Genomic DNA, 25,532 nt, shown 5'->3' with positions numbered 1-25,532 from the left:
AACAGGTAAAACTGAAACCACAATTGCTAGTCAAGAATTTTAGAGCTTGCCCTAAACATCACAAGGATGGACTAATCTGAAGCCTGTGGGGGACTGGACTACTACCATCACTCAACAGGGCAACAAAAGCACAGTAAAATTCCAAACATAAGGAGACAGGGTCAAAGGGAAAAAACAAGGGAGATAGGTAAAAACATTAAGAGGATCAAAAATACTATTATAAGAGATAAAATATCACATATCTGAGATTATTATAATCTTTCAAAAAGGCAAACAGAATCCTTACGAAGGTGTAGTAAGGAATAGCGAACTTGAGAAAAATCAAAATTTCATCAGCCTGCACCTGTAAAAGACTTGAAAAGTACAGAAAGTAAAAGGGCATAAAAAGGAGGCAACATTTTTGAATGCATACCTTAATTGAGCTTCATTTAATTTAATTTAACTTCTCTTTGAGAACATTTGATTTACTCATGTTTGCCATGTGTTTTAACTGGTTTAGTATCTAATCTGAATTTCGAAGTCACTGTTACCACTTTGGGTGCACAACATTAGTCTGTTACTGCAATTACGGTCACAGTGACTTCGAAATTCAGATTAGATACTAAACCAGTTAAAACACATGGCAAACATGAGTAAATCAAATGTTCTCAAAGAGAAGTAAAATTAAATTAAATGAAGCTCAATTAAGGTATGCGTTCAAAAACGTTCACAAATAGAGGGCAGCACAAAACTCAAAAGCTAATCTTGTGAGTGGAAGGAGAGTATCATACTGGAATAGAGTTTTAAACTAAAACAAAATCTAGAACTGCAACACTAAAAATATCTATCTATTTTTCTCATTTATAAGGTTCTTCATCTCCTGCAATGTTTTTCAAACCAGAAATGCATCACAAATTTCACCCTTCAGGTGTTTACCAACATTTGTGTAAAAACTCTCATGGTAAAGTAATAATAAGTGATGAGTTTGTAAGAACCTGTCAACAGATTTTTATCAAAGGACATGGACAAAAAACGTTCTCTATTTATTTAAGTGATTATGCAGAGATAATACCTACTTACTTTCCTTGGGTAAGCTAGTAAAAAAGAAAAGTATGTAAGCCTGTACAAATTGTGTGTGTGTATTTTCATTGTTTGGTTCATTATGAAAACCTTTCAGTTTCCTTCAATAAGCTAGTGTAAATGCAACTTACTTGAATGAACCTATACAAAATATATCTATCTATTTTACTTGAGTGAAACTATATGAAAGATATATTTTTACTTTTCTCAGAAAATGTATTACTTAACATGTTTGACTTATTTATTTATGGATAAAACATGTTGATTCACTATTATTGAGTGATTCTGTATGCATCTGTTGGATGAATATATAAAAATTGCTCCACTCATTTTTTAGACGTATCTGGAGATGCATACATCTTTATTATAATCTCTGGTAGGAGCTATATATCATATTTGTATTTATTTTTTTCTTTTCTTCTGGTAATGAACTTTTATAAAAGTAAATACACATTTTTTGTAAAGATTCAGCAAAGTTAACATTTTCCTAAACTGAAAATATATTCCCAATAGATACCTTCCTCACAAAAAAAAGCTTTCTCAATTTATATTATCCCCTATTGGCACAACATTTTGCTCACCACTGGCCTTGATACTTCACTTATTTCTACATAATAACATGCAAATGATTATGCAACAACTGTCTACCAACAAGACTGTGATATCACAATATCATTACTAGTGCCCTCTAATCTTGTAGCCGTTAACCACTTTGAGATTGACTGGTTCACACCAAATTACACTGGAAGTGGGGAGGATGAGTGGGAAATGTGAAAGACAGTAAGTTTCTTCTGGAAGTACATTTTCAGTTTAGAAACATTTTAACTCCCAATACAATATTTTATCTCCTCTCACAAAAAAGCTAGAATCTCACACAGAACTGGCAAAGAACCAGTGAGAAGATGATCCCCCTTTAGAAAGCATCCAAAGGAAAACCACGTGGTGTGTGTGTGTGTGTGTGTGTGTGTGTGTGTGTGTGTGAAGGAATTATAGTACTACACCCATGGGAAAACTGCACTACTTCTGAGCCAGGCACACTCTTCACCCTTTAGTACGTGTCACCAAAAAAAAAAAAAAAAAAGAGTGGAAATAAACATGGACCCCCAAAAATTTAAAGAAATAATGAGATCCTTTAGTGTGGAGGAGTTAAGTTGCAACAGACAATATATAGGAGTTTGACCTTAACCAAGATGTGGCATAATCTGGAAATATACATCAGGATTACTTACAAAAGGCATCACACCATCTCTGTTGGCAGAATACCATCACCCTACTCTTAATTGAGTGTAATTGTGCACACTCAAAATGACAGGCCTCCATAGTCTACCACCTCAATGGCTAGGAACTGGTAAGTGGAAAAGACTCCTGTACTCCAAGAAGGAGGAGGGAAATAATGCACTGGAAAGTACATAGAAATTCAGTACCAGAAACAGTGCATTGGGTGATCACAATACCCTACACTGAAAAGCAGAGCAATCATACTGATAGAGTAAATCATCCAACACCTGACAGCATCTGGAATTGTACATTAAATCCTCAGTAGGATGAATGTTAAATGCCATGGATCAGAAATGGGCAATGGTCCATGTATGCTTTACTGATGTTAGTCCATGAATGTATATTCCAGGATGAACATACTTATGAAACAAACAACTATGAGATACACCTATTACTGCCCCAGCAGAACACCTTATTTCAGTGTCATAATATAACCTGGATATGTGTCATGAAATTGTATTTTGCATCCAAAAACAGGCAGATGAACACAGAAAAAGATAATGGAAGTACTGGGATATGATTTGTACAAAGGGAGAAGCAACAACAAATATTGTGGATCCAAATAAAGGAAGTTGGAATGATGATAAGTTTGTTGAGGTTGAAGCATACTGACCACTGAATGCATATGCTCTTCCAAAATGACATACATGAACTCCAGTACACTGGGAATAAGAAAAAAAAATAAGGATAGAAAATAACATTCCTAAAAAATCAATTCCACAAAAGGGGAAGGAGGTCTGGGCAAGGTTCCAATATAACACGTGACTGAAAGGCATACTCAGAAGAGGAAATAAAAACTGCAGAATTCTCTTCTTCCCAACCATGGAGCAGGTATGATAGGACAATCATCTGTTAGGTCAGATTATAGCATGAAAATGAATAAATACCAATGGATCAGAGCCATCCCTTCATGGGCTAAGAATCATAGTTCTGACATGTTGAATGGGGTTGATAATTCTGCTGTAGCAGGAAACCAACTGTAGTCATTAACAACAGAAATTGTGAATGCAGAACTCTTGAAAGCAAAAGAGTTTTGAAGATAAATTCTAATGAAAAAAAAATTGACAATCATGAAATAACAATGAAACTGAAGTAGAAAAATTAAGAAAGTGGATAAGAGAGAAAATATGTCTATTCGATAAGACTGCCAACCAAGAAGTGATGGAATAGTATCACACTCCTCTTGATGGAGGGTTGCTGCATGATAATTTGCATGGTAGTATGTAGAAAGTGGGAGTATCACAGCTAAAGAGGAGTAAAAATCTGTACCAATAGAAGGCAGTATATGTCAATTTTTTTGTGAGAAGAGCTTAATGGATTTACCGATATGCATTTATTTTAATATCTATGTTCATTTCAATTTGATGCATGTAACATATTGTTGGATGTATATTGTGCAGATCCCACCTTTTCTCTAAAGTTGTAGAAGATTCTCCAGAGCAAGAATCAGCAATATATGGTTTATGAAAACACTAGCATGTCTTTGAACATTGTTGAGTATTTAAAAATCTTGCCTTACAGTATATAAAACCAATGGGCCAAGAGACAAAGGGTAATATGTTGTTTTGTCAGCTACAGTCAGTATACTAAAGCCTTGGAAGCTATAATTGTGATTAACACATTAATCAGGAAACTACAGAATTGGACCAGGAACATCTATAAATTTGCAGTTATGCATTTATTTTAATATCTATGTTTGTTTCAGTTTGATACATGCAAGTATACTGTTGAATGTGTATTGTGCAAGTCCCATCTGTTCTCTAAAAAAGTTGAAGCTAAAATTGGAAGCTATAATTGTGATTAATGCTTATTAATTAATAAACTACAAAATTGGACCAGGAATGTTTATAGATTTCAAACATTACAAACTGTTCAACTTCAGGGAATTAACTTCGGACATTAGTATTTCTATGAGCGTATAAGATATTTATCTTCCTTATTGAAAAGTAAGCTTGTAAATCTCATTAGGCCAAACAAGAATAGAACAAGCATTTCTATCAAGTGAAGTATATCTGTGTCTTAACATAAAAGTTATTCACACTGCACAGACCTGGACCACTGATAAAATATTAAGTTCCAGAGCAGATAGAAGACTAATGACTGAATATTATTTGTGAGTTTGTAAAATGTTTGTACATAAATAATGACTTGCATTAACTATTTGTAGTGATCATTATTATAAACTGTACGGTGTTTTTTTTATATTGAAATATAGTTGTGTTAAGAGAAAAAATTGTGTGTATCAATCTTGTTGGTAGATTTCATAAATTTGATATGTATTGATATTTAATTAACTTCTAAATTAAAATTAAACTTTCCAGTTAGTTGGAAACCTTAATACATAACATACATAAGATCATAAATTGGAGACACATGCAAGATAAATTGTAATACTTAATTAGAAGTTAAGATATTGTATTGAAAAGCAGGTGTTTATTAAATTTTCTTATGTAAGCCTATACAGTGGGTGTTATTTCCTGAGTGAGTTTATACACAAGTTATCTATTTAGAGCTGTGCTTTCTTTGGTTAAGTGATTTTTGTCTTAGATATGTAAGCAAAGAAAAGTGTCTACTTACTTTAGTTGGATGAGCCTGTATTGAAAGTGCCTTGTTGACTGAAAGAACTTTGAAAAGAAAAGGAAGATCTGGCCCAAACTTGTCTTCAACTTTTTGGCCAATGCTTTCTGGGTGTTTTATGATCCAGTCTTTCAGTAGAGTGCCTTCTAGAGTTGGATTGTTGATGATTGTTGCTGGTCCTGATGGATGAGTCCCCATCCATAGCTGTAGGCATGCATAATAAACTTCAATTCCCCATGACTAATAATAGTACCTTATTATATATAAATTGACTTGGCTGTAAGGCTTAAGTGAACTGAAAAAAATGTGATAATATAAACAATTTTAAAAGATTCTAGTGTTTAACTTTACTACAAAAAAAAAAGAATTTGTCCCATTATAATTGGTATTATCAGACTAGCAAAGTAGGCAACTGTCTGTTGCAGTAAATTAGAGATACTCAGAGAATTATTCAACCAACACATTTCTACACAATGGTTTCTGTATATAGCTATTCTCATTTAGTTTGCCCTCTTTGTTTTACATTCCTCAAGCCTTGAAACTTTCATTTTCTCCAAATTTAACTTGATTCAATATGTCTTTGCATGTAAATCATCATTATCATGTCACAACCCTCCACTAACAGGAGCGGAATACTCCCTTCTGTTACACATGACTCTCTCTACTTGATACTACCTAACCATCATTTCAAGATTAGGCAAAAATTAAGCATTGATTTTTAGTGGGTAGGAAGGTTGAGAAGTGTGAAAAGAGGTAAATAGCTATTAGAAATACATTTTCAGTGTATGAAAATGATTTCCAATATGGTGCCTTACAGCTTCTAACATAAGCTAGTATCCCACACTGTACAGATGTAGAGACTAGTACAATGAAATTTAAAGAATACCCAAAGAGAGTAAACCCCACTGGGAGAGAAACACACATGGGAGACTTTAAGACTCCTGTAACAGGTATGTTCTTCACCTGGTATGGTAGAATGTGCCACATTAACTGACAAAAATTGGGAGGAGAACATCCAATGACTGAGAGGAAGAAAAATTGAGTGACTCTAACTCCACATTGATACTGTAGTCCAGGATAAGAATGGGTGTAGAGGCCACAGCCAAGACATCAGATGGTGAGAAAACTAAAATGAAATCGTCCATTTGGGTAGAGGGACTAAAGAATGACAGTCAGCACTCAGCAGATCAACTTTAATTCAAAACTAGACAGTATCAGATAGGAGAAAGATCCACACCATCTTCACCTCAAATTGAATAGAATGGAAGGAGAAATTTCCATACCTGACTACTAAACAGAGTATTTGCACAAATCCACAACCAATACAATTCATCAGGGAACCCAACATCTGAACATCAGTTGGAAGGGATGTGCCAATGTGATGGTTCACATCAAATCAGAAATCAAATGTATCATTTCCACTCTGTGTAACATCCACCTCTCTGAGATGGAGCACCAGAAGGATGACATTTGCCCTACATAACATCATACTCTAGATAGGACTGCACAAGAGCTGGAGCATTTAGAAAACTGAGCAACACCTCAAGCAACCACAAAGCTGAGGCAAATCAAACCAGACCTGCACAATATCAGCTTCCAGAACACACAGCACAGTGGTTAAGGACATGAGAGAAAAATCTGTGACCAAAGTAGGATAAGGAATCACAACCAACACGTCTCAAAATTTATGTTGATTAGTCCAGATTTAATCAAAAACCACTTATTGGTATTGACATCCAGCTAATGGGATGAAAATAAATTCCAATTGAAGGAGTGAAATGGCAGATCAACTGAACTTTATGGAATATACTATAATGATATATGCACATCTACATTCCCTGGATAGGACAACAAAGAAGTTGAAGTGCAGACATGCACAGCAACCTCCAGATCCCACAGTACAGAGGTTGAGTGAACAAGTGGAGGTTCTATGCCATCTCCACCAGCAGAAAACCATCATCTTACTCTCTGCTATATGGAAGTGAACTGGAAGTTGTCAAGGCATATCATACTTTACTAGAAGAAACTGGAGAAAGAAATGCAGTGGAGTGTCCACTGGAATGCTTATATGAGAGACAGTGCAATGGGTGAGATGAAAACCCTAACCAGCAATCTTGTAGAACACCCCATCTCTACAGTGTGCATTATTGGCCATGGGTATATATCAAGATTGGTGAGATGTCTCCACCCAAAGAAAACAAGTTCAGTGGAATGTTCAATACAATCCTTTCCAAGCTACCCTGTTCAAATCATTCTCTAGGACCCAACCACAATGAGGTGGAGCAGCCAGAATAGCCAGGAGTAACCTGTTGAGTATTATTCTCCAGGTAGGACTGCAGAGAGGCTGGAGTGCATATATCATCAGTAGGATGTCCAGAGTAACCACAGTCCACAGAACAATCAGGGTCAGGACTGCAAAACATCAACCTCCAAGACTTACTACATGGATATGGAATAGCTGAGATATTAGTCAGCAGCTAATATACCCAAGATGACTTATGGTTAGCTGTAGAGTGCAGAAGTTTGGAATAAACAGAGAAATTGCATGCTGGACAGGCAACATTTCTCACTGAGTGGGATTGTAGATCTAACAAAGACATGCCACTGTAAGTAAAAGTAATATATAGAAAGGATAACTTACCAAGTCTCAGTCAAACCAAAGTTTAAAGGATGATGACAGGTCAAAGGTGATATCCCAACAAGGAATAAACAGCCATTTGATGAAGGTAGTGGGAAACAAATTTATTAGGTGTCAATCACATAAACGACTGACAAATTTTCTCCAATGGACAAGAGAGGTGCAAAACTAGGGAAGAAGTAAATTGCTCTACCCAATGCAATAACACCAGGAACAAATTGCAGAAAGTAGGAAAAATATGGCAATCTAATAAACTGACAAACTTAAATGTCAGGGTGGAAGGAGAAAGGTCCCATAAGGAGGATAGGTTTCTAGGAATGAAGAGGTGGGATCAGAAAGCAAGGAAGGATTTTGTGGAAACAACATAGCAATGAAGAACTCAAACAGGATATAAAAGTCCATCCAGATAAGACCAGAATAAAGGTTAAAAATTGGCAAGAATAAGGAATGTTCCTCATAAGCAGCCAAGTTTTTGGGCAGGAAAGACTGATCAAGGTAAAGAAGGAAATATGTAGAATGGAACAGAGTATGTAAAATGTTGAGAGCAAAGATAACAACCAAACAGTGCTCACAGGCTAAAAGGAGAAAGAAATAAGTTTTAAGAGATAGGTAATACAGGGAACAGAAGGGCAAAGGTTTAAATAAAGGGACTATGAGACAGTAAAAAACAATACTGACATTCCAATACAGAAGAACTATCTGATTAGTAGGTTAATGAATCCAGAAGGAACACAACAAAAGAGAGATGGTAGAAGAGGAAAACTTAACAAGGTACCTGTATAAATGAAATGTGTTGAACAAGGCTAACTGATAGCCTGCAATGGAAGAGACAGAAGCTCCATAGTTAAACAACCAAGTAAGAAAGTCTGTAAGGAGAGGTATAGTGAGCCAAAAAGGGGAAACACCACAGTTTAAAAATCAACAGCAAAAGGCATTCATAATGGAGGAGGGACAGAGTGAGCAGAAGATGTAGTGGGGATAGTTTGGATTTGAATGAGAAGAGGAAATCAAGTTTGTGATGGTCAGTAAATACCAAATCAGAAGAATCTGGTACGGAGTGGAATTGATGATCAAAAGCATCCTAGAAGAGCTGAAAATATGAGGGTACACACGAGAGTACTGGTTGGTCCAGTCCTGACTGACAGCATCCACTGCCAGGGCCTGTGAATGAGGAACTAGAGACCAAAAAAGAGATAACTTGGTGTTGTTTATGGAAGTGGCAAAAGCATCCAGATGAGGAGTACACCAGTGATTGAAAAGCCACTGAAAATAATGAGGGCTGTGGGACTATTTTATGAGATAAATATGAATAGGTGAAAAAAGATTATCTGTCACAAGGTTGAAAGCACTTGGAACATGACACATTATAAAATGTATCCACAGCTTGTTGGCCCAATAAAATAATTCCAGTGTTTGATCACAAAAGGAATGAGAATGGGTACTACCTTAGCGATTGTTAAAAGACAAAATGATGGAAGTGTTTGATGAATCTTGACAAGTCTGTTCCTTAAAATAGGAAGAAAATCATCCAAAGCATGTTGTACCACCAGAAGCTGAAAGACGTTGATATAGTATAACATTTCTCTCCAAAACCATGGTCCAGAAGCCACTGCAGACTGACATATGCCCCCTAACCCTGAAAAGAAGCATCAGGAAAGAGATGCAAATCTGAACCAAAAGAAAGATGTATTATCACAACTGTATTGCTGTTCTTATTAAAATATCAAAACATATTTTCAAGAAAGGTAAGAGGAAAAGTAAGTGAGGAGTCAAAGGGATTCTATTGGTTACACAAATAACATCTACTGAAGAGAACATGTGTGCAGGACCCAAGGGGACAAGGGCTTTCATGGAAGCTCAAGTGCAGGAAGACAAAGAGACAAAAGAGCATGGAGGATTAAAGTTCCATCAAATACAAAGTGGAGAAGGTTGGGTCTGACTAAGGTGAGTGTTGAAAAATACACCCAAGTGGGCAAGATACTGGGGAGGAATCAGGAAATACTTCTCCATTTTAAGAATACAACTAACATGAGCTGCTTATCTTAACAATAGATGGGCATTTTGGGAAGACACCAGTTCAAAAGGAGCTAACAGAAGCCAGTCCTACATATAGCAGTGGAAGAGTGACCCTCAAGTGTGTATAAATGGGGAAAGGGCACTGACAACTCAACAGAACACATATGGTGCTACAAGCCTGACAGATAAAATGTGAAACTGAAGTACATCCGCACTCTGAGTAAACCAAAGACAGCATCTGTACTGATGAGAAATTGGAATATGGATGAAAGTGTCCAAGACATCCACCATGGTTATCAATATATTTGGAAAAAAAGCCTACCAAAGTGTTAGAAAGGATTCCATGTTAAAGTGGGAAAGATACAGAAATTGGTTGAAACAGGATCGATCAATCAGTCACAGTATGCTAATCCCTGGTCCTTTTGGGGATGAGAAAAAGCCTGGGAAAGGCTGGCTAACAGGCTCAATATTGCACTATGAGAGAAGAAGCTGAAAAACCTGAAAGACTGACATTGACTGGCAACAAGATCCTACAATAATGGAAAAGATACTGGGACAGAAGAAAAAGGAGGTAGGGAGAAGTAACAAAGCAAAAGTCCTTCTGACAAAACCTAACCACCCATGGATTGAGAGTTAACTCCCACCACAGGTGATCAAAATCAGAAAAATGCACTCATACTGGACCAGAAACCACCTCACAGTTACCAGAACTGTTGGTGGCAATGTGTTGAATGACAAACTGATGTACCTCTAGAGGAAGGTAGAGGTAAAGAATGGGAGGGTGCAGGATAGGAAACAGGTAGAGAAGATGATACAGGAACTTGGATGAGACAAAGAGGCAATCAAAAAAGAAAGGGTTGGGTGTTGCCTCACAGATTCCACATGACTTTAAAGATTCAGGAATATATCCCAAAACAGACTATTGAGAAAGGGAGCCATCTTTAAGTCACAAAAATATGTGGAATGTTGATAATCCTGAGACAAGACAATGTTCCTATCAAGTAGATCCCAACAGTACAGAAACAATGTGTGAAGCAATAGGGCATAAAAGAATTATCATACTGAGGTCAAGATAATAATGGAATGGTTATCCTCTGAGAAACTTTCAGGGAATTGGTGGGGATCCTCAGAAAGGTACCATACGAGATATTTAAGGGTAAGACAAGTTGTGAAAACTGGGCATAGGATAAATGGATAGAGTTATCAAGGTTCACCCCCTACATAAACAAAAGTGGCTCCTGTTGTAGGGAGTTGAGGATCAGTCCAGTAATAAGCCAAGGTTTAATGATCAGAAGCTCAAAGTGGACTAAGCATGTTAGCAAAAACCCTTAGTTGAGAAATGGAATTTTCAGCAGGTACCCTGATACTGGGAGAAGGAGTGAAGACAAGGTAATGAGACAGTGAGTCATCATTTAACAAGGTAGAGCAGGATCATATGAAACTGATGAATTAGATAGAATGTAACAAACCTGAGAAATCATGTTCAAAAAGGCTGAGGAAGGCCTTTTGGATTTTCAGAAGAGGCATAGGAGTGAATGGCATAGGTAAGAGGTGGAAAAAGGCCATAAAAATCTTCCTCATTATGAATAGATTTGCCAAATACAAAAAGAACACAAATACTCTTGGAAGAAAAGGATCAACTCATGTAGAGATCAATTTCCTGAAAAATGATGGCTGAAGCCAAGACCCCCTGATTTGAAACTTGTGTAATAATACTCAAAGTAGTAAAAATAGAAGTTGAAGTTGTGGCATAAAATCCTGAATTCATAACTGACATAAAGGGAAGAAAAACTAATAGAAATAGAAAAGCACTGCTTTGCAAAAAAAGAAAAATCTATCACTTGAAATCAGCACAATTTCAAACCATCTGCACTAGACATCTAACTAACAAGAAGTGACAATTAGGTAGAATAATCAAATAGAGAAAGTCGTGTATTTTCACAATATTTAGCAAGTTTTCAGTAAACATCACAAGTCATTTGTACAAAAAAAAAAATCATATTTTTTAATTAGATTTGTCCATGAATATATGGAGTCATAGTATTAATTTCTTCCAGTGCAAAGTGATTTTCACGTTAAGTTATGAAATACACTTCATCTGAAAATTTTTTATTTAATTTGTGTAACCTCTGAATACCTCCTAAATAAATACCAAATTTTGTTTTTAGTAAAACTTTATATTTTATCTGTTATCTGTTATTTTCTCTATCCTAGTTCTATATGTACTCAGTCAATTTCAATAAATTTGTAACAAGAAACAAAAAAATATGAAATAAATCTAAATTATCCTTTTTTTCTTTCTAGGATGACTGCAGATTTTAAAAAGAAACTACAGCTGTTTATCCTAAATAGCTCAAAGTTTGTAACAGGCAGGCTACATCTGTTTTTACTTAATGTTGTTGTTCTGTTGCCCTTTGAACTATGTCTGACTAATAATTCCATCACATAAATATTAAATAAACCAGTAAATTTGTAGTTTACATTACTACATGAGCTGCTTGCATGTATACTTTGTGAAGATTTTTTATTGCTACCTAATGTAACCTAATAACTTCTTAATTTTTACATCTTTGTTACTCTTATAATAATAAATAGAAAATAAATATGAATAAAAAAGAAATATGATACCTACCTGTGTTCTCTTTTTCTAATGTCAACTGTTGATGAAAGTTAAGCCTGCTTTTTTTATACTAATGACACAAGTACATTAAATAAGTTTTATTCAATTAAATAATGCATCTGAGGTTGCAGAAAAATAACAAGCACAAAGGAAACGTTCTATTACTATGACAATTTATATGGCTTTCTAATTATGCAATAAGAGCTTTTAAAAATTTAACTACACAATAAAAATGATAATATAAAACTATATTATATTGAATAATTTAAGTTAAATTCCATACTTCTTAGAGAGATGGCAAGTAAATTAGTAAATTGGTAAGACTAACGAAAAATGTATGATTCTTATTGAAGGTGAGATTTAGATTTCTTTTATAAATTTCCTTATAAAACTAAAAATTTAAAACTTATCTACAATCAAGATTTGATCTTTTAACTACAGTTTGATTCCAACTACGTTCATACAGATTGATAATAAAGTATTTTAATTAAATTTTGAATGTAATTATCTAAAATGTTGGACATGCACTTGTAGTAAAAGAGTTAATATGATGATTGTTTTTGAAAAGCTGAGACAAGATCCAGGAAAATTAAAAATTTCATCTGACTTAACTACAGTAGAAGTTCTGATTTATCAATAACATTTAGCACAATGTCTTAAAAAATGTCTTATGATAAACAAAATCCAAATAATTTCTGGGATTTATTTCCCTGCCACACTAACTTATTAGTTTTTTGATAAGGTCTTTGGTCTTCTTGGGTTTTATTTCCAAATCAATGTACCCTGACAGATAGTGGGTATCTTGACTTTAACAAGTTCATAGCAAAACTTACACATTTTTATTGTATATGAAAAATGGTGGGAATTGAATAGATAACTGATTAAACTGGGAGTAGAAAACACACAAAGTGGTGATAAATGGTATCTGTTTCACTGGTAAAACTTGGACTAGAGTGTGTGTTTTCTTATAGCAAAGCCACATTGGGCTATCTGCTGAGCCCACCAAGGGGAATGAAACCCCTGATTTTAGCATTGTAAATCTGGAGACTTACCACTGTACTAGCAGGGAGCATGGACTAGAGCAGTCTCTTCAAGATATATTCTACTTTGATGTACATTTCTTTTCATTATTATGACACCAACTAATGGAGTATTATTTCTACATTTGTAAATGAAATAAAATGCCATGAAAAGTTTATTATACAAATTATTGTTCTTATCTTAAAACACAGCTTAAAAATTAAGTGGTAAAACTATGGTTCTTAAATATTTAGAAGCAGAATAGATTATTTATAAATAAAACAAGTCACAATGCAATGTATCTAGTAAACAAATTAGGTATTCTATGGTGAAGATTTATTATACTTTACTGATTTTTTAATTGTTTTAATAAAACTACTGTTTAAAATTATGCAAAATAAATCTACTGCTTTACCTCTGCATATGTTTCACATTCTTCAACTGAGAATGTTGTATCTGCACTTTTCTTTAACTGAGCAACTTCACTGTTAAGTCCAAGTTTACCCCAGGCATACTTCTGTACAGGACATTTCAGTTGGAATACTAGAAAAAACAACAAAGTAATTATGTTCAAAAGGTAATTTCTTTATCACTCAAAGAAGTGAATTATTTATCTTAAGATACCATTTTAAAAAATAAACTGTTCTTATTACGTCCTCAGGTATTCATGGTGAAAGAACAACCACTCTACTAAAGAGAAAGTAAATGAAGGTAAACATATGTATATAGTCATATACATCATAATTATGTATGAAAATATGCACAATTAAAAGATAATTTTATAAAAAGTTATTACTTTTTTTTTAAATTTAGTTTTAGAGTGTATTAGAAAATATTAAACATGCCTGACCCTTTGTTGCAAACATATAAACTGGTATATCATATATCAGGCAGGCAGTAACATTGCCTATATAGAGATAGCTCAGGTTGTTCATGAAAATGGTATTTTAAATATCCCCTCAATAGGTCATCAGAATTTTATAATACCACATAGTTTCTTTTTATAACAGTATCTATGTAATAACTGAGTAACAAATTCTGGGAATGTTCATGAATATCACAAGAAAAAGTTTGAATTTCTTGCTCTTCTTTCTTCTCAGTAACGACTCAAAAACGAAACAATTTCACTTAGGTGTCATAATTTCAAATGGAGTATCTGCTTTCAGATGTTACAAAATTCCTTCACTGAAAATGTATTTCCAATAACTACTTACCTTTATTCACATACCTATACCTCTTGTTCATTGCTGCCCGATGTATGCAAAAAAAACAAAACATTTTTACACGTGCTACAAATATTATATCTTCCCTCCATTCAAACTGACTGACTTCTATATGTTTTTCATGTAAATCAACATGCATCATCCCTCAATCAGTACAAGTGCATCATACTCTGACGATGCACACGACTCTCTTTATTTCATTCTACTGAACTATCACTTTAGAGTTTTGGCAGATGATGAAAGCACCAGTGTATCATATGGAGGAAGAGTGGGATTCGAGAGAGGAGGTGAGTACCTATTGAAAATAAATTTTCAGTGTAGGAAAATTATAACTTCCATTACAGTACATTACCTTCACTTACATAAATAGCTAGAATCCTAAATTAAAGAAGTGGAGGAACCAGTGTGAGGGAAAGAAACATTCTTCAAAAGTATCTAAACAACACTACCTAACATGAGAAAGTCAGATTTAAAGATTTGATGAGGGGGAACCAAACCATTTCTGAACAATGTATATCTCTTGGTTATCTTAAAAATATGCCACATATATGAGCAGAACAGAGAAAAGTATATTCAAGTGGAAGAGAACTATGGCTGAACCATGCAATATTTATAAAACTAAAATCCCAAAATATAAAAGTAGGTTAAACAAAAATGATGCACCCTTAGATGTAGAGTGGTTAGGGTGCAACAGACTTTACATGACAAGTCAATTACACCCAAAACCCAGGCTACTGGGAACAAGTATCCATACAGGGGTAAGACAGAGGATTATACCATCTTCACCTTATGTTCATGAGACCAGAGGCAATCTAGTACCCTCCAACTCATGAATGGGATACATGTAAATATGATAATTGATATATACCTGGTATCATGTCAAAAAGATGTCTACATGATATAAATCATATCCCTCTAATGTGGAACTGATCAGAACTATTCCAAGTGCATTAACATCCTCAGAATAAAACAACAAAAGATAGAGGAAGGAAAAGAACTATAAGAATTTGCAGTTACCTCCACCATGACCTATAACACTGATGGAGTACAAATGAGGGAGGACTACACACATCTGTAATACATGTGTGAGGACTTATGTTCAATGGTTCTACTCTAAATCCAAAATCCAACTACAGGCACCGACTTCCACATCGGAGTAGGATGAGGTTTCCCAATTGATAGGATAAACTGCAATTACAATGGTGCTCTCACATTTATTTTATGTTTCATATTAGAAGATATCACATAATCCACACCAGAAGAACACCACTGCTCTACTGTCAACTGAATGAGAGATTGGAAACCAAAATCAAGGAAAAACCAAGTGAGAAGCTCCAGGATGTTGATAGGATAGGACATCTCAATCACCAACCAAGATACCAAAATATTTTAATTAATCACCCACACATCCAATCCCAAAAGGGATGCATCCATGAAGTGTGGAAAACAGAAGGAAGAGGCATAAAACTTGCTAATGTGCAAGTTGTATCTAACCACCAACACCGACTGACAAGAATAGTAGGAAAAATTGTAATAAGAGCTGACAAAGGAACCCTTCAAAATTCTACTGGTCATGAAAATCCCATGAAAGAACCTGCATACAAGCTTGGCCTAAAGGGGCAAGAGCTACCAAGGAAGATCACATCCTAATAGCAGAAAAATTCACAAACTGCAGCTGAACTGAAAATTCATATAATGTGGTCAAAGAGAAAAAGGGCAGACCCATCTCAGATGCATGTATAAAAAAGGAAAAAAAACAAATGGATAAGATATTGAATACAACTCATTAAGGACTTCTCCAATTTGGGTAACATTTCATTATTGCCACCTTCAGGGGCAGCTAATAATGGTAAAAGGCAGACTCCTGTTTATAACTAGTGAACCGCAGCCAGTCAACCAAAGAAAGAGGAAAGGGCAACCCAAGAGCACAGAAGTGATGAATGAAAGGCTCTAGATGCCCAACAAAAATAAAAAGCAAAGGCAAGTCTGAAGAGCAGCAGGCTAAACAGAGAAACTACTCCATGGAGAAATAACCCAAGCGAGGATCATGATATTTCTCTGTTTCATTGATAAACCCAGAGAAAAAGCCCACCTAAGGATGAGACATGACTCGAAAGAAAAATGGGGCTGAATGAAATAAGAATGAGACAGGGCAAATGTAGTATAGGCTACCAGTATACAGTTTGTAGCTAGATTAACAAACAGCCTGAAGAAAGATGATGAACAAATGCAATGGTTTGTAGAAGCAGAAAAATCTTATACCACCAATGACAAATGCAGGCTGGTGAGGAAGGAAATAGTAAGATGAATCCCTCCATTAAAACCCAAAGAACCCATGGAACTGCAATAAAGATTGCCAATATAATATAATATAATCAAATACTCACTAGATTTGAACCTTATACTTAGTCTTTGGTACTGTAAGTGATATGCCCAATAATGAAGAAGAAAACAATGAGATGAGTAACCCCTCGAAGAGGAATAGAGATTGGAAAGGAATAGAGGCTTGTCATGGCTCCCAATGCAACAAACTTGCAGCCACAGAGAAAAGAGTCGAGTGTTGATGCACAGATTACACACAAGATATCAAAGTATCAGATAAATAACCAAAAACATATAACCAAAGAAAAATATAGAAATCCTGAAAAGAAAGAAGCAGAAAGCATACCTGGAACAAGGTTGTGTCATGGTCCCAACTAAAAATTAAACCCAACTAAAATTAAACCACATGTAAAGCAAGAGCCAAAGATGACAAACAAGATAGTATGGAGGTGATAAGGAGTCAAAGAAAAACAGGGAATTGGATAAAATATACTTAAGAAACCATGTCAAAAAAAGCCTTACTAAAAAGGCTAAAAAACAAATGGAAAAAGGAACGAAACCAAAATTAATGTACCAATGGAATAAAATGAGCTTGAAGTAAAGGAAGACACTAGAAAAAGCAAAAGTTCAGAATTGCCTGCATATGTAGCCTCAAAATCCCCATGGAAACACCATCAGGCTGAACATACATCTTCATCTCACTATGAATAAAGTTATGGACAGCCTCAATTTAGAGTGACTCTCTCCTCATAGAAGAGACCTGATATGCTTCCATGCCAGATATATTAATCCAGAAATGCATACCAAAAACTGGGTTAACAAATGAAACTTTTTTTTTAGTTCTACAAAAATCAAACAACAAACCAAAACCTGTTAGTTAATGATTAGTCTAGAAAAAGGATAATATGAACTGAATGAGGTGCTTATATACAGTACCAAGATAGAAGGTACATTGACATAGGTGGAAAGTGCCACGAGATATATATGACCAAGGACAATTAAGTGCAGAATAAAAGACTTAAACAAGTGATAAAAAGTCAGACCAACGCTTAGATGGGCAAAATGAAAATAACTTTAGCAGCCAAGCAACATAGCTATAGTTTTGGTATAATGGAATGGTTCTAAAATTATAGTACAGAAATATCAGTGGTTACAGTGTTTAAAGCTACTGTAAGAAGAATGGATTTACATGATTATCTACTAGCAACAGTTGTATCAATTAGTATCACAAAACTAACTAAGTAATCAAATATAGTGTTTCCAGTTATTATCACTGCCAATTATTTCAAGAACTGAGTAATAAAAATTCTGATTAAATCAACTGCCACAAAAAAAATTAACTACATAAAATTGTGTTGATTATTACTGTTTCTGATTATTTCAACTATAAATTAATCAAAATTATAACGAATTTCACCACTGCAAAAATAATTTGCTAACTGTATAACTTATTATGATTTCAAATAACTGGAAATTTTTATTTGAATTTAGAAGTTAATTAAATGTTGATATGTATTAAATTTATGATATCTGCAAACAAGACTGATACACAATTTTCTTTCTTAACACATATATATGTTATAATACAAAACTTAATACAATTTATAATAATGGTTATTACTACCAGTTATTACAAATAATTATTTATATAAAAACATTCAAACTCACAAATAATATTCAGTCTTCTATCTGGTCTGGAAATGAATATTTTATCAACATTCAAGATCCATGAGGTATAAATTACTTTCATGTTGATACACAGATACCCTTCACTTGACAAGAATGCTAGCTAGCTCAATTCTTGCTTGGCCTTACATCACTACAAGCTCACTTTTCACAGAGGAAGACAGATATCTAATGTCCTCACAGAAATGCTAACATTTGAAGTTAATTCACTGAAGTTAAATGGTTTATGATGTTCAAAACCTATAAATGTTCCTGGTAAAATTCTGTAGTTTTCCAATTAATAAACATTAATTACAGTTACATCTCCCAAGGTTTATGGTATACTGACTGTAGCTGACTAACAATATTCTACAGTCTCTTGACACATCGATATACAAATTTTAAGGTGACATTCTTGAAAGTTCAACAAAATTCAAAGACATGCTAGTGTTTTTGTAAAACATATAATGTTGATTCTTATTTTTGAGAATATTCTATAAGTTTAGAGAACAGATGGGACTTGTGCAATACACATTTAACAATATACGTCACATGCATTAAACTGAAACAAATGTAGATATTAAAATAGATGTATAACAGTAAATCTGTTACAATGGAAACTAGGATTTCCAATTATTATTTTTCATTATTCCAACTGACCAATTAATGAAAATATTACTACTATGCTTGCTTGATGTTAAGCACAAAGCCAAATGACAAATTATCTGTGCTCTGTCCAATTTTAGCCTCATAAATTGTATTTTAGTTCAATTTGTTAAATTTCAATTTCTGATAATTTGTGAGGGTGGCTCATGATTTGAGTATTGGGTTTGATTTCCAATGCTATCAAACATGCTTGCTATGTCTCTCTTATGGTAAAGCAACTTAGATTATCTGCCATTAATTTTGAAATGCTGACAAGAATAAAGGCAACTGGCTGGCAGCACCTGACACAAACATTTTCCTTGAAATGCTAACTGGAGGAAATGAAGCTGGTTGGCAGCACCTGCCACTTTTTTTTTTTTTTTCATTAACTGTTGAATATTGAGAAGGCCACCTACCACCAACTAAGAGTTTTTCTTTTTCTTGGACTGCTGACTAAAGGGAAGGCAACACCTGCCATCAATATATTATTTTGTTCCTCATACTACAACTTGAGGAACATTAATATAAGCTCTTGGTGTAAGATTCAGATAAATATAAAAAATTCATTTTACCATGAATTATATCACAATATTTACATTTCACATCTGCAAGTAGTCTTCTGAGTGAGCAAATTTACTTCAGGTAATTAAAAAAGAAGATCAGAAAAAAAAACAATTTAAACTACTACTTTTGTTCACTTATGACTATACTGAATATAACATCTGAATATAATCCATAATGAATATATGAATGCAGCAAAAACTTTATTATAATTCTAAGATTTTAGCATTCTAGTAAAGTAACTGTCTACATAAAACTGCTTTTCAGTAAGATAATTATATATATAGTTTAATATCTTTCATTAAAGAAAGAAAATGTGTGTAGTTTTTATCAAAAAACATGATTATAAACTAAGAAACTTTTAATCAGTACTACACAATCAATAATAATAAAACAAGTATTTCAAAAGCACATACAGTAAAAACACAGTTTAAGGAGCAATCTTATACAAAACAAAGTGTAAGTGGCTAATTTTAAAGTTTTAATAACAAAGAATAGAATTTTTTCTACATTAACCAAAACTATTAAATTTGTAAGGTTACCTTTGGCTGAATGCAAACTTTTGTTCATTTGACAACATCCAAATGGCCATGGTAAACACATTATACTACTAATTGCAGCATATGCTTACATTAAAAAAGGATTTACTGGTAGCCTACATATACATTTAATGCTCTCTTTATGAGAAAAAAATGTTAGTTGAAACTGATCAAACCTGTTTGAAGAACTAGACTTCTAAACCATTAAACTATGTTCATGATAAGAAATGTGACACATATTCAAGTAACACTTCATGAAATATGTAGGGCAACAGGTTGTCATAACTAGTGTATGTATCTATATCATTCAGTAATTAATTATCATTATCATATACCACATTTAATACATTTTACTACAAAATTGACCACTGAAATGATTCAAATATATGCCAACATAATTATAATAATCCATATAAATGAAAATAGCCATAAAAAGTTTATAAATTATAGATTAAAAAAGTAAGACTTTATTTTAACTATGTACATATGCACAAACATATGTATACAACCTATAGTTTTGATAAATCTTCATAGCATAATCTGAATAAAAATGATATAAGTTTATCCTTCTAAACTAGTACAAAAAGATTACGACTGTCATTAAATAATTTCATCAATTGTTATTTGATAAACAAACTGAGTAGAAAAAAACAGTCAAGTTACACAATAGCAGAGCTAAATTATGGTATATTTTAGTAAGATTTTTTCAGATTTCTCAACAGTATGGAAATTGTTAGTAAAGTAACATGTTTTTTCTGAAAAAAAGTCTTGATTAATCCTGAAATATTTGTTTCAGAAATATAAAATTACTGTCCAATCTCTGTCAGTCCAGTTTTCTTACAGTTAACCAATAACAATAAAAAAAGATCTTAGCAGGAGAATTTAACCAGCTACAAAAAACAAACAAACAGTATTTCATGAAAATTTATCACAGCTTTCAATTCTTGGTCAATATTACTCAGACCTATATATTTAGGTTACCTGACTGGCATTAATTATTATTGCCACTAATAACAGTCTGGGTCTAGGCCTGAAGGCAGTAAAAGGCAAGTAACAATAACAAATATTTACACATTATGCATGTAGTGATTTGGCCAGGTTGGAAAACAAAATGCACAAGTTACTAATTGCTTGTACTAACCTCTCTCAGCACCCCATGTAACCTATTTGTGTTTATACTGTACATGTTATTTAGCCATGTTAATATTTACCCATTGTTTTGATATTGATGTTAGTTTACCTCTAGATTTAATTAAAAGACAATTAATTACAATAATAATAATAACCACATATACACACACATATATTATTACAGTTGCGATATAAGTTGGAAAATATGTATAAACTCAAAATTACACGTACTAATAATAAGATATAAATGGAATTTTAGTTTATATAGGCCCTAACAGCTAGCATTGAACAAGGCAGCCTACTTAGTGGCATGTAAATTGCATTAATTTTCTGTGTGTATATATATATATATATCCACTACAGACTTGTCTCAATCAGATAATGGTTTAAAAATATATATGTAAAAACGGCTCGTTTGGGTTGAAATTCTCAACCCAAACAAGCCGTTTTTACATACATATTTTTCTCTACAAGTGGGTTTTCTTGACATCACAGATAATGGTTTGTTTGGAAATGTAATAACAACCAACCAAATGATATATAAAATAATAAACAAATGAAACGGTGTGCTTGCAAATATGTTTTGAAACACAGAATCAAAAACACAATTTAAGTTTAATTCCATATAATGATCAAAACTATTGCCCTTCTCCAGTGCAAAAAGATACCAAACTAAATGTCAAAGTTTCAAAATACAGATTTGCATTCATTTGTTTGCTAATCCATATTTAAAAGACATTCATGATTCTTTGAACTACAATTCACAAGATGCTTAATTATAACAGCATTATTATTTAGTAAACAAAACTTACCTCTTGGGGATAATACTTCTATAGTTCTTGACATGTTTCTATTTAAATATGAGATTCTTAAATATTCCTATGACCTAAAAATTGAAACAAAAACTGTTAATAATTTTCTGTTAGTAATATGGTTATTTCATTTTCTATATGTGCTACATGTTCACACTCTGTAACATTAAAACAATTTGGCCATTTTTGTACCTTCAATAATTGCTCACAGTAAAAATAATAATCATGAAAATAATCTTATTTATCTTATGAGTATATTAACAAAAACAGACATTCTGCCAACTAATGCCAACCATTGTTAAATATCACCTTTCACATCTATAAACTAGTCAAATACACACGTGAAAAAATTAAAGCTAATAGAACACATTATAAGGTAAACCAATCTAAAAACTCATACCTCTGAAAGTAGTTTTGCTAAAAATAAAATTTAATCTTACCTTGTAAGTTTTATTATAGTTATTACTTCAAAAATGTGAATCCCTCTTCGAGACAAATAAGTTTAGAATTTCAGCATGAAAATACCCATTCTATGAGGCATTATATATGAACTTTAATAAATGTATCTCTAGTTCTTTTTTTATTTCATTTGAAGAAAATATTTATGTTTGTAAGACTCTTTAACAGATAAAATTTCTTATAATTGGTATTACTTAACTCTTCTATCCATGTTTTACCATAGTGAGTTTGTGGATACATATTGTAGAATTAATAATAACATACTAACAATTTTGTTGAAAAACCCCAATCACTGGGCTACTTGGAAAAAGATAGCCAAGAGAAATATTGAGTCAGTGGTAGCTACATTATGGTCTATTTTAAAAGGTCTTATTTTTTTTAATAACAATAGAAATATGCAGTTTCCCCTTACACAAGCTTTAGTGTTTAAGTAAAAGGAACCACACCACTTCTTCCACTAGTAATGAATATTATGAAATTAATTATGTCTTAAAAGGTTTTGTAATAATTTGTTGCTAATAATAACATGTGAATGAACCAATCCTGGAAATTCTGTAGTTTTTCTTTAACTTTACTCTAAATGTATTTATTGGGAAAGTTTTCAACTTAATTTTTGTTTATAGCAATTTATAGGAGTTGGATGGACTACTTCTGAGCTAACTTTGGGCTATAAATTTAGGCATACATATTTGGTTAGTACTCATTTGGAATACTACGTCAGTTTTAGGTTCCTTATCTTAGAAAGGACATTAATATCTTGAAAGGGATTCCAAGTATGGCTACTAGGATGATACCTGGGATGGAACATTATCACATAAGGAGAAGTTAAGATCTCTGAACTTGTTTACTCTTGAAAAAAAAGATTACATACAGGGAATTTCATTGAGGTGTTTTAAGATTGTTAATAAAATCGCTAGTGTTGATGCCTTTTTTTTGTATTTAATGGCATGAATAATAATACTAAGCAAACAGATGTACATTCAGCAGACAGCTTTATCTTTCTAACAAGGTTGTTGACCTCTGAAATAGGTTGCTTTCAGTGATAGTGAATGCAGTTTATTCATAACATTTTGCTAGAGGGCTTGTTAAACACTTGAATGATAAGGGCTAGTTTTGAGTGTTTAATTTTTTCAGTTTAGTTTAGTTAAAAGCCTACATCAACCAACATATCTGTCTAATCAGTGTTCAAAGCTGACTAAAGTTCAATTTTCCTATAACTGTAAGAGGTAAAGTGAAAATAACAGGTTTAAGATATGAAAGCCTAAATCATATAAAATGTAGGCTTATTATATGACTAAATTTTTTCCCGTAACAACTAATGTTACAAAAAAAATATAAAACTAGCACCTATCCTCATATTTGGGATACGGTCTACATAAGCAACAACATTAATTCACAGCGTTAAGTTGTAACCTACCAACAGGTCTATTGAAATTTAATTTTTACATTGTGCATATCCGTAACTTAGAGACTTCGATAGCAATGGAATCACAATATATAATTTGTAAATAAAAATAACAAGAAAAAATTGAAGCCTAACATACTAATTCTCGACCTTCGAACACATTCTGAGTAAGCCTAAGTAGATATACTTTATGAATTGTTATAAATTTATAACTATTTAAACAGTAGAAAATCGGGATTTGCCATAAAATTCTCTTAAACCGAAGTAAACAAGAAAGCATTATGTTCTTACTCTGATTCTTAGTACTTTTTCACTTTTTTAAGTTTCAACAAAGCGAAACTTTTGTTGTGATAACTTGATTTTCTTGTATAATTATTATTACTGTTACTATAAAATCTGTCCGGCTAGTATAAGGTTATTATAACAATTGCTTTTATAAATAACTATATTAAAACCTAGCTGGATTGCCCATTCCCTGGATGGAAGTTATGTAAATTAATAATTAATAAAACGCTGACTATGGACATTAAAAATCGCTTCCCTTATATGTAATTGTGAAAAACGCAAAATGAGAAACTACAACTTACATATACTTTGGCATGGATCCAACAAACCGTGATGCCAAATTTCGTGAAACTCCATCAAGAAGGGGAAATATTGTGGTGGAAAAGGCGAAACTCCCAATCGTAAAACACAAAATGTAGCATTGAAAATCTGTACGTCCCCATGGACCCAATAAACCTCTACACCAATTTCGGTAAAGATCCATCCATACATTATGAAGTAGTTACATAAACAGTACTATTATATTGTATAGATTCACGTGAATTACAAATAACCTGGCCCGGCATGGCCAAGCGTGTTAAGGCGTGCGACTCGTAAGCTGAGGGTCGCGGGTTCGCATCCCCGTCGCGCCAAACATGCTCGCCCTTTCAGCCGTGGGGGCGTTATAATGTGACGTTAAATCCCACTATTCGTTGGTAAAAGAATAGCCCAAGAGTTGGCGGTGGATGGTGATGACTAGCTGCCTTCCCTCTAGTCTTACACTGTTAAATGAGGGACGGCTAGCACAGATAGCCCTCGAGTAGTTTTGTGCGAAATTCAAAAACAAACAAACTTTGCCCAAGAAGAAAGGTTTACTGTCGAAAGTACAACGGTGTTATTTATTTAAATATATCTCTCTGTATATGTGTATATAATAGTACTGTCAGTTGCATGTACATGTAACTACTTTGCAGTGTGTGAATGGAACTTCACCAAAATTGGTATGGAGGCTCATTGGGTCCACGGGTACATACACATTTTCAGTTTCGCATTTTGCGTTTTCAATCGGGCATTTTTTTGTTTTCGTGTTTTTACCACTTCTTTGCCCCGTCTTGATGGATCTTCACCAGATTTGGTATAAAAGGTTTGTTGGGTCTATGTGGAGATCAGGGGCGTAGATCCAGGGGGGATGGAGGTATACATTCCCCTTCATTTTAGGTTGGGGGTATGGTGCATATAATCATCTCCCCCTAAAGTTGGGTCTGTTGAATTGTTTTATTGCAGCACAGGCCTACAAA

General features: G+C 33.5%; 1 protein-coding gene across 6 annotated transcripts in view; it reads right to left on the bottom strand.

Annotated features, from left to right (window-relative positions):
* Mpi (mannose phosphate isomerase) overlaps window positions 1-24,838 on the bottom strand; it is a 41,167-nt gene extending 16,329 nt beyond the window's left edge. For 2 of the 6 annotated variants that reach the window (XM_076467569.1, XM_076467570.1), the window contains exons 1-3: window positions 20,167-20,312; window positions 13,624-13,751; window positions 4,915-5,118 (exon numbers count right to left, since the gene is read on the bottom strand). In XM_076467569.1, the coding sequence (XP_076323684.1) occupies window positions 4,915-5,118; window positions 13,624-13,751; window positions 20,167-20,227 (393 nt within the window). In that variant the 5' untranslated portion in view covers window positions 20,228-20,312. The other 4 variants (XM_076467572.1, XM_076467571.1, XM_076467574.1 and 1 more) reach the window with 4 other exon arrangements.
* Window positions 24,839-25,532: the final 694 nt, after the last annotated feature.

This window comes from Tachypleus tridentatus, chromosome 11 (genome assembly GCF_004210375.1).
Source record: "Tachypleus tridentatus isolate NWPU-2018 chromosome 11, ASM421037v1, whole genome shotgun sequence".
NCBI lineage: Eukaryota > Metazoa > Arthropoda > Merostomata > Xiphosura > Limulidae > Tachypleus > Tachypleus tridentatus.
Note: the sequence above shows the minus strand (reverse complement) of the source record. Positions and strands in the feature narration are given on the sequence as shown.